The 12,167-nt window shown below is 44.9% G+C and overlaps 1 protein-coding gene across 1 annotated transcript in view; it reads right to left on the bottom strand.

The window, feature by feature from the left end:
- mapk8ip3 (mitogen-activated protein kinase 8 interacting protein 3) overlaps positions 1-12,167 on the bottom strand; it is a gene marked incomplete at its 5' end in the record, with an annotated part of 121,418 nt that overhangs the window by 41,261 nt on the left and 67,990 nt on the right. Inside the window, 3 exons of the mRNA XM_084330694.1 lie at positions 3,623-3,673; positions 6,522-6,681; positions 10,010-10,180. Coding sequence (XP_084186820.1) covers positions 3,623-3,673; positions 6,522-6,681; positions 10,010-10,180 — 382 coding nt within the window. The remainder of the gene's footprint in view (positions 1-3,622; positions 3,674-6,521; positions 6,682-10,009; positions 10,181-12,167) is intronic.

Genomic DNA, 12,167 nt, shown 5'->3' on the forward strand with positions numbered 1-12,167 from the left:
TATTGTGTCTGTTACTAGGCTTGAGTAAATTGTGATGAACCAAAGGAGAACCACCTTTTTATTTTATTCTTTCATCTTTGACGGTGGATAACACCATGCTAAAAATGACCAGACATGAAAAATTGCCACTGAGCTCATTCAGCACCAAAGAGTTGCTAGAGCCACCAAAAACACTGATCAATACAAGGGCATAACGAGGTGCTGGAAAATAAATAATTCAAATGAGATTTGGACCTGTATCTTTGCAAAAAGATTTTTCATTAGATTGCAATGCCGTTCTTTGCTAGACATTCACAGAAAGGTAGAGAAACTAACTACATTCTGTTTTATGGCAATAGCGTTCAGGTTTGTGGCATATGATCCCAAAAAAATAAGATAAATAAAAAAGTTAATACAGAAGTCAGATGATTGACAGGGGCTGGCGTGAGCCAGGAAGTGTCGTTTTTTTTTATTCAAAAGCCCTTCAAAAATCCTAGGTCTCCTCTCCTCATAGGACTACAAAAAAAATGGCGACGTTATTTCCTCGCATCAATTCTCGTCTTTTTCAGACTAGATTTCTATAACTCATATTTAACTAATAACACCATTGGTAAACAAACGTATTGCTGAAAATATACAATTTGACTGCTGTTTTGACAGGGTTAGGGTCTTTACTCTTGGCTACATTTGGAAAGAAAATGCAACATTAATTCATACATTCTGTAGAGATGGATTTATGGTGTGATGTCATTGTTGGTCCAGTACCGGACCGCTCGGGCTTAAGAGGTTAAAAGCGATATATATATATATGTATATATAAATATAAATCAAATGTATTAATTAATGAAGTAGCTGTGCTTTTTGGAGCCTAGTTAGTAAAGGTTATTAAAAGGTTAGTAAAGAGTTGATACAGCCACCACTGATCAATACAAGTGAAGAATGAGGTGCTGGAAAATAAATAATTCAAATGAGATTTGGACTCGTCAGAATGTCAGAAACATGTTCCACAGATTCAAAAAGTCATATAAATGTGTTGAAAAGATACATAATGTCCCCTTTAGATGAAGATACATAATGTCCCTTTAGATGAAGATACATAATGTCCCTTTAGATGAAGATACATAATGTCCCCTTTAGATGAAGATACATAATGTCCCTTTAGATGAAGATACATAATGTCCCTTTAGATAAAGATACATAATGTCCCTTTAGATAAAGATACATAATGTCCCTTTAGATGAAGATACATAATGTCCCTTTAGATGAAGATACAGAATGTCCCTTTAGATGAAGATACATAATGTCCCTTTAGATAAAGATACATAATGTCCCTTTAGATGAAGATACATAATGTCCCTTTAGATAAAGATACATAATGTCCCTTTAGATGAAGATACATAATGTCCCTTTAGATAAAGATACATAATGTCCCTTTAGATGAAGATACATAATGTCCCTTTAGATAAAGATACATAATGTCCCTTTAGATGAAGATACATAATGTCCCTTTAGATAAAGATACATAATGTCCCTTTTAGATGAAGACACATAATGTCCCTTTAGATGAAGATACATAATGTCCCTTTTAGATGAAGACACATAATGTCCCTTTAGATAAAGATACATAATGTCCCTTTAGATAAAGATACATAATGTCCCTTTAGATGAAGATACATAATGTCCCTTTAGATAAAGATACATAATGTCCCTTTAGATGAAGACACATAATGTCCTGTTTAGATGAAGATACATAATGTCCCTTTAGATAAAGATACATAATGTCCCTTTAGATAAAGATACATAATGTCCCTTTAGATGAAGATACATAATGTCCCTTTAGATGAAGACACATAATGTCCCTTTAGATGAAGATACATAATGTCCCTTTAGATAAAGATACATAATGTCCCTTTTAGATGAAGACACATAATGTCCCTTTAGATAAAGATACATAATGTCCCTTTAGATAAAGATACATAATGTCCCTTTTAGATGAAGACACATAATGTCCCTTTAGATAAAGATACATAATGTCCCTTTAGATAAAGATACATAATGTCCCTTTAGATAAAGATACATAATGTCCCTTTAGATAAAGATACATAATGTCCCTTTAGATAATGAACCAGGAGGAGGCCTGGTCACTTCTGCAGTCTATTCATTAGTAGTCTATTGCTATCTGGAAGGGGCGGGGCTTCAGGGGAGGGTTAGAGGCGGAGTTAAAGGTGGGGTTAGAGGTGGGGTTAAAGGTGGGGTTAGAGGTGGAGTTAAAGGTGGGGTTAGAGGCGGAGTTAAAGGTGGGGTTAGAGGCGGAGTTAAAGGTGGGGTTAGAGGTGGAGTTAAAGGTGGGGTTAGAGGCGGAGTTAAAGGTGGGGTTAGAGGTGGAGTTAGAGGTGGAGTTAAAGGTGGGGTTAGAGGTGGAGTTAAAGATGGGGTTAGAGGCGGAGTTAAAGGTGGGGTTAGAGGTGGAGTTAAAGATGGGGTTAGAGGTGGAGTTAAAGGTGGGGTTAGAGGTGGAGTTAAAGGTGGGATTAGAGGCGGAGTTAAAGGCGGGGTTAGAGGCGGAGTTAAAGGTGGGGTTAGAGGCGGAGTTAAAGGTGGGGTTAGAGGTGGAGTTAAAGGTGGGGTTAGAGGTGGAGTTAAAGGTGGGGTTAGAGGTGGAGTTAAAGGTGGGGTTAGAGGCGGGGTTAAAGGTGGGGTTAGAGGTGGAGTTAAAGGTGGGGTTAGAGGTGGAGTTAAAGGTGGGGTTAGAGGTGGAGTTAAAGGTGGGGTTAGAGGTGGAGTTAAAGGTGGGATTAGAGGCGGAGTTAAAGGCGGGGTTAGAGGCGGAGTTAAAGGTGGGGTTAGAGGCGGAGTTAAAGGTGGGGTTAGAGGTGGAGTTAAAGATGGGGTTAGAGGTGGAGTTAAAGGTGGGGTTAGAGGTGGAGTTAAAGGTGGGGTTAGAGGCGGAGTTAAAGATGGGGTTAGAGGCGGAGTTAAAGATGGGGTTAGAGGTGGAGTTAAAGGTGGGGTTAGAGGCGGAGTTAAAGGTGGGGTTAGAGGTGGAGTTAAAGGTGGGATTAGAGGCGGAGTTAAAGGTGGGGTTAGAGGTGGAGTTAAAGGTGGGATTAGAGGTGGAGTTAAAGATGGGGTTAGAGGCGGAGTTAAAGGTGGGATTAGAGGTGGAGTTAAAGATGGGATTAGAGGTGGAGTTAAAGATGGGGTTAGAGGTGGAGTTAAAGGTGGGGTTAGAGGCGGAGTTAAAGATGGGGTTAGAGGCGGAGTTAAAGGTGGGGTTAGAGGCGGGGTTAAAGGTGGGGTTAGAGGTGGAGTTAAAGATGGGGTTAGAGGTAGAGTTAAAGGTGGGGTTAGAGGCAGAGTTAAAGATGGGGTTAGAGGCGGAGTTAAAGGTGGGGTTAGAGGTGGAGTTAAAGGTGGGGTTAGAGGCGGAGTTAAAGGTGGGGTTAGAGGCGGAGTTAAAGGTGGGGTTAGAGGCGGAGTTAAAGGTGGGGTTAGAGGCTGGGTTAAAGGTGGGGTTAGAGGCGGAGTTAAAGGCGGGGTTAGAGGTGGAGTTAAAGGTGGGGTTAGAGGCGGGGTTAAAGGCGGGGTTAGAGGCGGAGTTAGCCAGTAAGGAGCATGCTAGGACTCTGTCGGTCTCACTTGCCTGTTGTCTCTTCAGCAAGCCGTCCGGCGCGGTGTCCTGTGCTGCACCCGTCTGTGGGAGACCAGAGTTTAGAGACCTGCCACCTGCCTGTTAGAGACCTGCCACCTGCCACCCTGCCTGCTAGTGACCTGCCTGTTAGAGACCTGCCTGCCACCCTGCCTGCTAGTGACCTGCCTGTTAGAGACCTGCCACCTGCCACCCTGCCTGCTAGTGACCTGCCTGTTAGAGACCTGCCTGCCTGCCACCCTGCCTGCTAGTGACCTGCCTGTTAGAGACCTGCCTGCCTGCCACCCTGCCTGCTAGTGACCTGCCTGTTAGAGACCTGCCACCTGCCACCCTGCCTGCTAGTGACCTGCCTGTTAGAGACCTGGCTGCCTGCCACCCTGCCTGCCACCCTGCCTGCCTGCCACCCTACCTGCCTGCCACCCTACCTGCCTGCCACCCTTCAGCCGGTTTAAGCCGGATCTTTATACAGTGAAAAAAACATTTTTTAACATGATTTCTCTTTACTGCTCCAGGCATCTAGAGCTACATACAGCATTAACATGTTCATCATCAGCAGCATAGAGATTCCTGCACCCTGCCCACACTGACGCTGACGCCAACAATTTAGTCGTTGTGCCAATTCCCTTTCTGGTGGTTGCGCGCATTGCCCTACTGTCGGTCTGGGGAGGGTGTAGACTACAACATGCTGCCCTACTGTCGGTCTGGGGAGGGTGTAGACTACAACATGCTGCCCTACTGTCGGTCTGGGGAGGGTGTAGACTACAACATGCTGCCCTACTGTCGGTCTGGGGAGGGTGTAGACTACAACATGCTGCCCTACTGTCAGTCTGGGGAGGGTGTAGACTATCACATGCTGCCCTACTGTCGGTCTGGGGAGGGTGTAGACTACCACATGCTGCCCTACTGTCGGTCTGGGGAGGGTGTAGACTACCACATGCTGCCCTACTGTCGGTCTGGGGAGGGTGTAGACTACAACATGCTGCCCTACTGTCAGTCTGGGGAGGGTGTAGACTACCACATGCTGCCCTACTGTCGGTCTGGGGAGGGTGTAGACTACCACATGCTGCCCTACTGTCGGTCTGGGGAGGGTATAGACTACCACATGCTGCCCTACTGTCAGTCTGGGGAGGGTGTAGACTACCACATGCTGCCCTACTGTCGGTCTGGGGAGGGTGTAGACTACCACATGCTGCCCTACTGTCGGTCTGGAGAGGGTGTAGACTACCACATGCTGCCCTACTGTCGGTCTGGGGAGGGTGTAGACTACCACATGCTGCCCTACAGTCGGTCTGGGGAGGGTGTAGACTACCACATGCTGCCCTACTGTCGGTCTGGGGAGGGTGTAGACTACCACATGCTGCCCTACTGTCAGTCTGGGGAGGGTGTAGACTACCACATGCTGCCCTACTGTCTGTCTGGGGAGGGTGTAGACTACCACATGCTGCCCTACTGTCGGTCTGGAGAGGGTGTAGACTACCACATGCTGCCCTACTGTCTGTCTGGGGAGGGTGTAGCCTACCACATGCTGCCCTACTGTCGGTCTGGGGAGGGTGTAGACTATCACATGCTGCCCTACTGTCGGTCTGGGGAGGGTGTAGACTACCACATGCTGCCCTACTGTCGGTCTGGGGAGGGTGTAGACTACCACATGCTGCCCTACTGTCAGTCTGGAGAGGGTGTAGACTACCACATGCTGCCCTACTGTCGGTCTGGGGAGGGTGTAGACTACCACATGCTGCCCTACTGTCGGTCTGGGGAGGGTGTAGACTACCACATGCTGCCCTACTGTCAGTCTGGGGAGGGTGTAGACTACCACATGCTGCCCTACTGTCGGTCTGGAGAGGGTGTAGACTACCACATGCTGCCCTACTGTTGGTCTGGAGAGGGTGTAGACTACCACATGCTGCCCTACTGTCGGTCTGGGGAGGGTGTAGACTACCACATGCTGCCCTACTGTTGGTCTGGAGAGGGTGTAGACTACCACATGCTGCCCTACTGTTGGTCTGGAGAGGGTGTAGACTACCACATGCTGCCCTACTGTCGGTCTGGGGAGGGTGTAGACTACCACATGCTGCCCTACTGTCGGTCTGGGGAGGGTGTAGACTATCACATGCTGCCCTACTGTCGGTCTGGGGAGGGTGTAGACTACCACATGCTGCCCTACTGTCGGTCTGGGGAGGGTGTAGACTATCACATACTGCCCTACTGTCGGTCTGGGGAGGGTGTAGACTACCACATGCTGCCCTACTGTCGGTCTGGGGAGGGTGTAGACTACCACATGCTGCCCTACTGTCGGTCTGGGGAGGGTGTAGACTACCACATGCTGCCCTACTGTCGGTCTGGGGAGGGTGTAGACTACCACATGCTGCCCTACTGTCGGTCTGGGGAGGGTGTAGATTACCACATGCTGCCCTACTGTCGGTCTGGGGAGGGTGTAGACTACCACATGCTGCCCTACTGTCGGTCTGGGGAGGGTGTAGACTATCACATACTGCCCTACTGTCGGTCTGGGGAGGGTGTAGACTACCACATGCTGCCCTACTGTCGGTCTGGGGAGGGTGTAGACTACCACATGCTGCCCTACTGTCTGTCTGGGGAGGGTGTAGACTATCACATACTGCCCTACTGTCGGTCTAGGGAGGGTGTAGACTACCACATGCTGCCCTACTGTCCGTCTGGGGAGGGTGTAGACTATCACATGCTGCCCTACTGTCGGTCTGGGGAGGGTGTAGACTACCACATGCCTCCTCCGATACATGTGGAGTCGCCAGCCGCTTCTTTTCACCTGAGAGTTTTCACTGGGGGAACGTTATCTCCCCCAGATCCCCTCCCTGCTGAACAGGGTTTAGGCTCACAGTGTCTGTGTCTGTGTGTGTGTGGGGGGGGGGGTCACCTGTTTGAATCTTGACGGCACGCTCCAGCCACAGGCCTGCATGATGCCGTCGTCCCGCCTCATGTGCTCGCGGACCTGCCGGTACTGTTCCCGGCGCTGCTCCCGGCGAGCCGACAGTGCCGAGTCACTGAGGAGAGACGCAACACCATTACTAGCCAGTCTGGGGGCCAGGCGGGAGGGAGAGGAAGAGAAGAGAAAAGAAGCGAAGCGTTAGCAGCGCAGCCTGGCCTATCAGCAGAGAGACAGAGGGAGAGAGAGGGAGAGAGATTGTATGTTGAGAATGCTATGCATTTGCTGCGTCTTGCACTGTACCTTTCCTATTGTGCTATTTAGCTAGGTTTGCACTCATGTTCACTAATGTTATATTGCTATATTAGCTTAGCTAGTTTAGCTAGGTTTGCACTCATGTTCGTAATGTTGTATTGCTATATTAGCTAGTTAGTTTAGCTAGGTTTGCACTCATGTTCACTAATGTTGTATTGCTATATTAGCTTAGCTAGTTTAGCTAGGTTTGCACTCATGTTCACTAATGTTATATTGCTATATTAGCTTAGCTAGTTTAGCCAGGTTTGCACTCGTGATCACTAATGTTATATTGCTATATTAGCCTAGCTAGTGTAGCTAGGTTTGCACTCGCTAACATTAGCCTAAATAACCACGGAGTTAGCTTAAATTTAGCCTGACAAATTATTGCAGTATTTATTCCTTTCAAAAATATCTGTGAAATGTGGAGCCCTATTTAGCCCCTTTCTGGGTGAGCTAGCATGAAGTGACGGCTTCCTAGTGATCTCTGGTTTCTGATACCATCATGTTTAACACTAATGAGCTGGAGACCATCATGTTTAACACCAATGAGCTGGAGACCATCATGTTTAACACTAATGAGCTGGAGACCATCATGTTTAACACTAATGAGCTGGAGACCATCATGTTTAACACTAATGAGCTGGAGACCACGAAGATGGTAATGTCGGCGGCCAATATCGGCCCGATATATCAGTCAACCACAGTATGTAGCCTACTCTTAAAAACTGATGTGTTCTGAGTGAGTGAGTGAGTGATAGAGAGGGAGAGAGAGAAACAGAGAGAGAGACAGAGAGACACAGTAGTCTGCCACAGCGATGTGCAGCTAAGCTCTAGTTCAGCTGCAGCCAAGCAGCATGATTCCTAATTCTACACAAGCAGCACATAATAGTGTAGAACGTGTTGAGCTGCTATTAGTGACAATCAGCCAAGTAGTGCTTGTAAATGGTGCATTTTATAGAACAGCTTTTATCCAAAGCGCTTTACAATTATGTTCCTCACATTTCACCCATTCACTCACACATTCACTCACACACCGATGGCGGAGGCAACCATGCAAGGTGCCAACTTGCTCATCAGGAGCAATTAGGGGTTAAGTGTCTTGCTCAAGGACACTTCGACATGCTGCTCGGAAGGAGCAGGAATCGAACCTGGAACCTCCGAATTTCCAGACGACTGCTCTACCTCCCTGTATGTATGTATGTATGTATGTATGTATGTATGTATGTATGTATGTATGTATGTATGTATGTATGTATGTATGTATGTATGTATGTATGTATGTATGTATGTATGTATGTATGTATGTATGTATGTATGTATGTATGTATGTATATTGTGTGATGTCTCTCACGCAGAGTACAGACAACTTAGAAAGCAAAGGCAGCGTAACATAACGCCAAGCGGAGTGTGCACATTCTGCCATGCGATTATACAATATTATCAGCAATTAGTACAATAATAATAATAGAAATTGATAGTAGCTGGTATTGGAGGTCAGGTTTACTCTTTAATCCTAAGAGCAGTCATAAGATGCCTTATTGTGAAAATGAATGAATACTACATCAATAAAACACACAATTCCTTGGTACAGTAGGTACAGTAGTGGGACAAGTATAGGGCATGAAAAGAAGTATGGTATGGTAGACATGGTGAAAGAAGTATGGTAAAATAGTAGGAAGGAGGCCTTATTCACGTTCCCTACCATACTGCTAGTGATGCAATGCTTGCTAGACCACTGCCTGTTCGCTGTAAAAATCCTAGTTCAAAGACTAAAATAATGTAAATAGGCAGAGCACATAATTACAAACTCATGATTCCCTGACTCAGATTGTTAACTGAATGAATGAAAGTGAATTAGTCATCTGCTCCTTGTATTCATAGCAATCTAAGAGGAGTAGTTATGAAAATGATTTCCACGCAGGGTGATTACAGTGATATTTTGGTTTGGAATTCAATGGTCAAAATAACATCATGAGAGTCAATGGAGTTCTCAGGGACCATCTCCTGGTCTACCCTCCCGGCATCGTGGCCATTTTTGTTTTCGTTTTTGAGGACTGCATACTTTTTTTGCAAAACAGTATACTATACTTTATACTTATAGCACATGCATAAGCGTGGTCTCTTTTGAAAGATAACATTCTGAAGTTCACTTTTAGTGCTAATGAAATAGAGTAACATAGGTCTGAACTTGAAAAACTCACGTTTTTCAAAAAAAAAAATTGCCTGAAGTCTTATGTAGTACATGTCCAAATTTCCGTTCAGAAGTGAGTGATTAGGAGTGATTTTGGTAAACTGTGTTGCGTTTCTGGTTTCCTTTTCCTCATAGACTTCAATTCATTCAGCGTTTTTTCTCTTCCTGTTTTCGCTTGTGACTTTTCACCTAGATCCCTGATTCGTACTTCCCCGCGTGGGGTATCATTGGAAAGCCACACTCGTTGGCTACACCCCTGTCCAATAATTTTCAAGATCGCCAAAGTATTGACGGAGCTAGAGCCCCGGGAGTCGTGTACGTGTCATGTACTTTGCTGTGTACTTTGGCGCACACCTCACATATCGGCATGTAACTCGAGAACCGCTGAACGGATTCTGTCGCCTGAAACGGTAATCGACAGGCAACAAATAGGGCTTTAATTATATCTATATATTGTATTAAAAGAAATGAACACCAGAGCCACTAGAGGTCGGCCAAGTGGCGGTGGGCATATCGTCCTCAAGAGGGCCCACATGTGGGCCCCCAAGTGTTAATTAATTATTAATTATTAATCATCGGCTGGGCAGGTTTTAACATGGGTTGCGTGTGCGCAATGCATCCTGGTACATGTAGGCACTGCCCGCACAGCTTCGCAAGCAGGAGAACAGAGATTTCTCTGTCCATATAGCACGCACTGAGACATGTATCGCTTCATTACCATCAACACGGAATGGGCATCCACATAAAAAGGGGAGAAATTCCCCTTTAAAGAAAAAGGCTGGTTTAATTAAAACGTTTTCTTATTGTCAATTCTTAGGCTCTTTTTGTAGACTATGTTGACAATAACAAAACAAATAAAATGACACGGCTTTATCCTTTAAGATGGAATCTAGGTGAATAGAGCGAATGGCAAAGTAGTTGAACGGTGAATGGTGAGAGTAGGGAAGGGAAGGAGGAAAGGAGAGTAGGGAAGGGAAGGCGAGGAGCTCACTCCTCGGGGAAGAACTCCAGCGTGCGGTTGGATGTGGAGATCTGGCACATGGTGTGACTGCGGCGCTGGGGGAAGCCGGCCGGAGACGGAGACTTGTAGTGGATGTTGACGCTGTAGTACGGCCTCTTCACTGGAGGAGGACTGGAGGACGAGCTGAAGAGACGAGCAAAGCTGCAGAGACAGAGAGAGAGGGGGGAGAGAGAGAGAGAGAGAGACAGACAGAGAGAGAGACAGAGATAAGTGGGGGAGAGGAGAGAGAGGGGGGAGAGACAGAGAGAGACAGAGAGAGAATAAAAGTTACATTTGAACAGAATCAAAGAGGACATTGTCATACCAATCAAATGCGTAGTGTAAAATAGTTTAAATGCTTGTTTACGTGTTACGAGACGTTAACCTAGCTAGCTGAACTAACCTTAGCTAGTATCAATATAGCTGTGTGTGTGCTACGAGACGTTAATTTAGCTAGCTGAACTAACCTTAGCTAGTATCAATATAACTGTGTGTGTTACGAGACGTTAACCTAGCTAGCTGAACTAACCTTAGCTAGTATGAATATAGCTGTGTGTGCTACGAGATGTTAACCTAGCTAGCTGAACTAACCTTAGCTAGTATCAATATAGCTGTGTGTGCTACGAGACGTTAACCTAGCTAGCTGAACTAACCTTAGCTAGTATCAATATAGCTGTGTGTTATGAGACATTAACCTAGCTATCTGAACTAACCTTAGCTAGTATCAATATAGCTGTGTGTTATGAGACGTTAACCTAGCTATCTGAACTAACCTAGCTATCTGAACTAACCTTAGCTAGTATCAATATATCTGTGTTATGAGACGTTAACCTAGCAATCTGAAATAACCTTAGCTAGTATCAATATAACTGTGTTACGAGACATTAACCTAGCTAGCTGAACTAACCTTAGCTAGTATCAATATAGCTGTGTGTGTTACAAGACGTTAACCTAGCTAGCTGAACTAACCTTAGCTAGTATCAATATAGCTGTGTGTGTTACAAGACGTTAACCTAGCTAGCTGAACTAACCTTAGCTAGTAAATATAGCTGTGTTACGAGACGTTAACCTAGCTATCTGAACTAACCTTATCTAGTATCAATATAACTGTGTTACGAGACGTTAACTTAGCTAGCTGAACTAACCTTAGCTAGTATCAATATAGCTGTGTGTTACGAGATGTTAACCTAGCTAGCTGAACTAACCTTAGCTAGTATCAATATAGCTGTGTGTTACGAGATGTTAACCTAGCTAGCTGAACTAACCTTAGCTAGTATCAATATAGATGTGTGTTACGAGACGTTAACCTAGCTAGCTGAACTAACCTTAGCTAGTATCAATATAGCTGTGTGTGTTACAAGACGTTAACCTAGCTAGCTGAACTAACCTTAGCTAGTATCAATATAGCTGTGTGTTACGAGACGTTAACCTAGCTAGCTGAACTAACCTTAGCTAGTATCAATACTGCAAATAGACTGCATGCTTCAACATGTCAAAAGAACCAGTGCATAAGAAATGTAGGATTGTATATTATATATCTATATTTAATCTAAGTGCAGGAAAGTAGCTTTGCCTGCAGCATGAAAGGCCTAATATTTCATATTATTGGGAGCTTTCTATTTCCTAACTGTTATTTTAGTTATATTTTAGTAGACCCCATGGTTAATCTGGTGTTTCATACATTATATTGTAGTAGACCCCATGGTTAATCTGGTGTTTCATACATTATATTGTAGTAGACCCCATGGTTAATCTGGTGTTTCATACATTATATTGTAGTAGACCCCAGATTAATCTGGTCTGTTTCATACATTATATTGTAGTAGACCCCAGATTAATCTGGTCTGTTTCATATATTATATTGTAGTAAACCCCAGATTAATCTGGTCTGTTTCATAAATTATATTGTAGTAGACCCCAGATTAATCTGGTCTGTTTCATAAATTATATTGTAGTAGACCCCAGATTAATCTGGCCTGTTTCATAAATTATATTGTAGTAGACCCCAGATTAATCTGGTCTGTTAAATTTCATACATTATATTGTAGTAGACACCAGATTCATCTGTTTCGTGAGTAACTAGGCCACAGCTTCTTTCTGGACAGAACAGACCAGCTCCAAATCCAGAGCTTCAGCACCATGGCTTCAT

This window comes from Notolepis coatsorum (assembly GCF_963971535.1).
Source record: "Notolepis coatsorum genome assembly, chromosome: 15".
Taxonomy (NCBI): Eukaryota; Metazoa; Chordata; class Actinopteri; order Aulopiformes; family Paralepididae; genus Notolepis; species Notolepis coatsorum.